Here is a 4,856-nt window from a genome sequence, read left to right on the forward strand (position 1 = left end):
GGCCCCCTGAAAATGGCCGTGCCTCACGGCTCCTTCACCACCAGTTCAGTCACGCGTGCACAAACACCCCCCTCCCAAAAAAACAGGGGGCTCGAAGCGCCGGCAGCAAACAGACCGGCATGGCAAAGCCCAGCTCCCCTCGGCTCTCCAGCATCTCCTTCCTCCACCCACGGGCACAGCCGCTCGCCCACCTGCCCTCCCCAGTAAGACAGCTCTTGGACTTGCGGGCTCTACAAATAATTTTATTGAAATTTAGCAAAAGTGGACAGATGCACTGGGAGGAAGGACCATAAATAGTGTACGTTTCCCAAACCCATGGGTCCTACCCACACACTTGAGGAGCAAGGAGCCTAGTGTCAGTGAGTACGGTTCGGCTACACATCCACACGGGAAAGCACAACGTCGCACAGGTCAAAAAAAAAAAAAAAAAAAAGGAAAACTTTTCTTTTTTTTGCTTGCTCCAACACCACAGTGGACACAGATACTATTTACAGCAACCTTCACATTTTTAAGATCCCTCCAGGTGCTCCCAAGGCCCTGTTGCTGCAGGAGGGCTGGAGGCCGGCGGAGTGGAGGAGGCCCGGGGGCTGGCGGCTCGGGGGACCAGCCTGGGAAGAAGCGGGGCAGGACGCAGCTTGTTGGCAGCCTGCAGAGGGTCGCTGCCGCTCCGGTGACAGGGGGCCGGGTGGTGGTGGTGGGGAGAAGGCGTGTTTTTTGGGGGAAAGCATGTTTAACGCCCTGGGGGAAGGGTGAGCAGCCTGTCAGAGAGGACAAAAGCATCCTTGCTAAGCCCGTCTCGGTCTCTACCCCCCCCGGGGTTCAGCCCCTGCCTTGTCAGCAGATTTTTGGCCGGTAGCCAGGCGAGGGGCTCCCCGTTGGGGCAGGCAAACAGCACCGGCCCCCTCCCCACTCCTCCTCCGCCTTCCCCTGTACCCGAGGCGGGTTCGGTGCAGCTTCCCGCGCCCTCAGACAGCAGCAGGGCGAGGGGGCGCAGGCAGCCCGGCCGCAGCTTTCTCTCCTCTTCCTGGGGACAGCAGTCCCTGCTCTCCTGCGGGGCCCGAGGGATGCCCTTCCCAGGGAGATCCGGCCCGGGACAAACTCGAGAGCAGGCGGTGCGAATAAGAAACACTTCAGTGGGGGATTGTTTTAAGACAAGACTCTTTCAAGCAAGCAGGAGAACAAAAGATGTCGAAAGAAGCGCCCAGCATCACAGTGTAGACGAGCTCCCTGCCGGAGCCCTGCCCAGCCCTGCCCGCTTCCCTGCCCGGCGGCAGCCAGCACATCCGCTTCACCCTCCGTGCTTCACCCTCCGTGCTCGCTCCTGTCGACGGGAACAGCGGGTGGGGGGGACGCAGAGGGAAGAGGTGGTGACAGGAAGACAGCAACAGCCACGCCGCTGTTATCTCCCCGAAGCCGGGAATGTGGCCCCGCGCCCGGGCGGCTCTCAGAGGGCGCGGGGATGGATACATCCAACGTAGACACCGACAGGGCTGGCAGCCAAGTGCCAGCGGCTTAAATTAAAAATCGAGGTAGCAAACGTCTGAAGTGCTTAGAAAGTAAATAAGTTCTGGAACGAAAGAGGAGGAAAGCCGAGCCGGCTGCTGTGGGGAGCAGGCTCTGACCCAGTTTAAAGCTGCGCCCGCTGCCCCGCAGCCGGTCCTCCTCTGCCCTCCGGGGCCGGGGCCGGCCGAGCAGGGAGGCAGTGGCTCCTAGTGCTGGCGAGGGGCGGTACAGGTCAGGCCCTTCCCCGGCCCTGCAGCAGCTGACTCGCGGCCTGCACGCAGGGGTGAGAGGTTTTTCGGTGCTGCCAAGGTGACCTCGACCTTCTCAAGCGGGAGGAAAGAGGAGAAAAGAGCAGGACCTTCTGAGACAGAGCAGAAAGCCTCCCTTTAAAGTGCATCACGTTTCTCCTCCTGCTGCCAGCTGGGACACGGGAGGAACCCTAGTTCACATCGCCAGGGAGATTTCCAAGCCGGGGCAGGCACACCGATCGATTGTTTTCGGGGGACGGGGAGGGAAGAAATGATTTCCTTCCTGCTCGGCTCTGTCAAGGCCCACCCCACCGGGAGGTACGTTCAAGACGGGAGCGGGGGGTGAGGACGTTACGAGGAGACGCCTTGCCCAGCAGCCTGGCCCCGCAGCGGGTGAGGGACTGTGCTCGGCAGGAGCCAGCTTGCTAACGGGGGAGGCGAGTCCGCTGCAGCGCTGGGGACCTCGCTGCCGCCAGCAGTGGCCACGGACTGCAGAGATCTCCTGTGGGCAGAGGGACTGCGGGCAGCAGCGAAGCCAACCTGCCCAGAGCCAGCATAAGCAGGGAAACGCACAGGAGGAAGAGACTGAGGTCCAAGACAGCGGCATCTGATCTCCATCCCCTTCCCAAGAGGAGCGCAGCAGCCAGCTGGACGTGCTTCAAGACCAGGCCCCCCCTTAGCCTTCATCCTCCATCAACAGACCTGCCCCGGGGAGCATCACGTAACACCTGTGTCAAGCGACATGCCGCAACACTGGCCATCTAACCATCGGGCCCGAGGGATCTCGGGGCCCCGGGCAGCGCGTTACCTTGCCCTGGCTCTCCCTGGGCTGCATACCTGAGAAGCAGGGGATTTTGTCTGGTGAGAAGTGCAGGCTCGCTCTCCCTTTAACAGCTCACACACAGCAGCTCGTTTGCAGTTCCAGTTACCCATCAAATGTCGGCTAGAGGCTACAAAAGGTATTTTAGTCTTCTGACTCAAGCGAGGATGTTTGTAAGCAGTCGTTGCACAAGGTCACCCATCTCCTGCGAGGAGGGCTAGCCAAGCCCAGCCCTGCCCGCTCCGTCCCGCCTCACCTCTGGGCGAGGGGAGAGCCGCCGTCCCCGCCGCGCCCAGAGTCCTCCTTGGGTGGGAACACGACGCAGCCTCGCCTGGTGAGGCTGGGGGTGGTGGGGCAGGGCCTCCCACCCACAGGCAGCAACGTCTGGCAACTCACACCTCGCAGATGATCACCGGGAAATCCACGTGAATGCGAGGGTGCTCTAGTTTCACTATGCCCTGAAAGAAGAGTCAGAGTGGTGAGCAGGGGAGACCACCAAACAACAGCCCCAAGCCCTGCAAGTCACCCCGTACAGAGGTGACATCATGCCCTCGAGGAACGTGAGTCTGTAAAGCCGCCGTGACGCCAGGTACATCTGAACAGCAGCAGGCAAAGCGAAAGCACTTTGCCCTTCGAACTTGTCCCTGGAGAGCCGAGAGAGGCGCGGCTGGCTGCCACACATGGCCGGTCCGGAGCTCAGCAGGGCGAGAAAGGAGGGAGCTGCTCTGCCAGGCACTGCCCGTGCAGCAGCTGGTGCGTGACTGGCAGATATTGGCCGTCTGGGCTTTTCATCCGGCACCTTTCATTCACAGGATTTAAAAGAATGAAAAGAGCTCTCTGAGAGAAAGCAGCCAGGGCAGCTGGCGCACAAGAAAAGCAGCTTTCTATCCAGAGGGGAGGCTGCTGAATGCACGCTCCCTCCACGCCAGCTACAGGCGCCTTTCCCATGCTCCGTCCAAGCCTTCTCCTGTTACAGCACCCCGACGACCCGCTGGCAGGTGGGAGGCAGGGGGTGGAGCGGGAGCGGGGGCTCGGAGCCTGCTCTCTCCAGCTCAGCCGAGCTTTCCAACCAGGTAGGTTTCAACCCACGTCGACGAGAAGTCAGTCCCACAGTCCAAGCCTGCCTCTGCGAGAACGCCAGCCCGTGGAGCGGCGCTGAATCCTTCCCTCCATAACTGCCTGCGCAGCACTCAGAGGGGTCCCATCCCACTGGGGGACTGCTCACCCCTCGGAGCAAACCAACGGCTTGCCCCAGGTGCTCGCTAGAGCTGTGCCTTTCTGCTTCCTTAGGAAAGACTCCTGCAGGGTCTCTCTCCAGCCCTGGTTTGATCCTCCCTTTTCTCAATTTATGCCCCCAGAAGCTTCCCTACATGCAGGCTATCCTCCTCCTGCACCGAGACCCTCAGTCGGCGTCCCAGCCCCTGCCCGGCTTCACCCCAGCTGCCTATTTTAAGAGGAGACTTTTGCACTGAAGTGCAAAACGCATAGCTATCAACACCGCTGTCACTACCGAGCAGTTGGGGGGAACGTGCACACTCGCATCAGCGGGTGACGGGCTTTGGCTGCTGCTGCCGAAACCAGGGCCTGGCCCTCCGCAGTGACATGACAGTGGCTGAGCAAACACAGCACCCCGCACCTTGGGGAAGGTGGTCAGTGATGGGACGCCATGGCCGTGCAGGGCCACCTGGCACTCTGCACCCCACAACACACACCCAGCTGAGCTATCTTCCCCAGCCTGGCAGCTCTAAAGGGCTGGGGCACCGCTTCTCCCTGGAAAGAGGGGCTGGAGGGTGTCACCAGCTCTCCCTCTCCTGCTACAGCCTCGCTAGGTGACATGGATGTGAGCCAGGACACACAGGAGCCACGGCTCCGAGGCAGGAGCTGGGGGGCGTGAGCAGAAAGCCTTCACCTCCCTGGCAAAAAGATGCCCCGAGGGAGAAGGCAAAGCCGGGACTTCAGCTGTCACCGTGGTGCTTTGGCACTCAACTTTCCCCCCCCTTCTCCACATGCTACCTGAGGTATCAGGTTCTTGTGGATCCTCTTCAGCTTGGCACGCTTCCTCCCATTCTTTGTAACGATTGTCTCCTCGTAGAACTCGTGGGCGAGATCCCCGTCCTCATCGTAATACATGGAGCTGGCGAGAGGAGAGGGGAGGCGGGTAGGTAAGAGCCTGCCGACGGCTGCCGGCTTCCCGCGCCCCGAGCAGGGAAGGGAGCTGGGACGGGTCGGCACCACCAGCCACCAGCGGGCTGCAGCGGCCACCCGCTGCCGGCTCTGCGGCTGCC

At 61.4% G+C, this 4,856-nt stretch overlaps 1 protein-coding gene across 1 annotated transcript; it reads right to left on the reverse strand.

Annotated features, from left to right (window-relative positions):
- Window positions 1-223: 223 nt before the first annotated feature.
- On the reverse strand, window positions 224-4,713 carry TUSC2 (tumor suppressor candidate 2; the record flags this gene model as incomplete). Its single annotated transcript, XM_009278501.1, has 2 exons — window positions 224-3,029; window positions 4,585-4,713. Coding segments are annotated over 2 exons (195 nt in total), but the record flags the coding sequence as incomplete, so codon positions are not given.
- Window positions 4,714-4,856: the final 143 nt, after the last annotated feature.

This window comes from Aptenodytes forsteri, unplaced genomic scaffold (genome assembly GCF_000699145.1).
Source record: "Aptenodytes forsteri isolate BGI_AS27 unplaced genomic scaffold, ASM69914v1 Scaffold578, whole genome shotgun sequence".
Taxonomy (NCBI): domain Eukaryota; kingdom Metazoa; phylum Chordata; class Aves; order Sphenisciformes; family Spheniscidae; genus Aptenodytes; species Aptenodytes forsteri.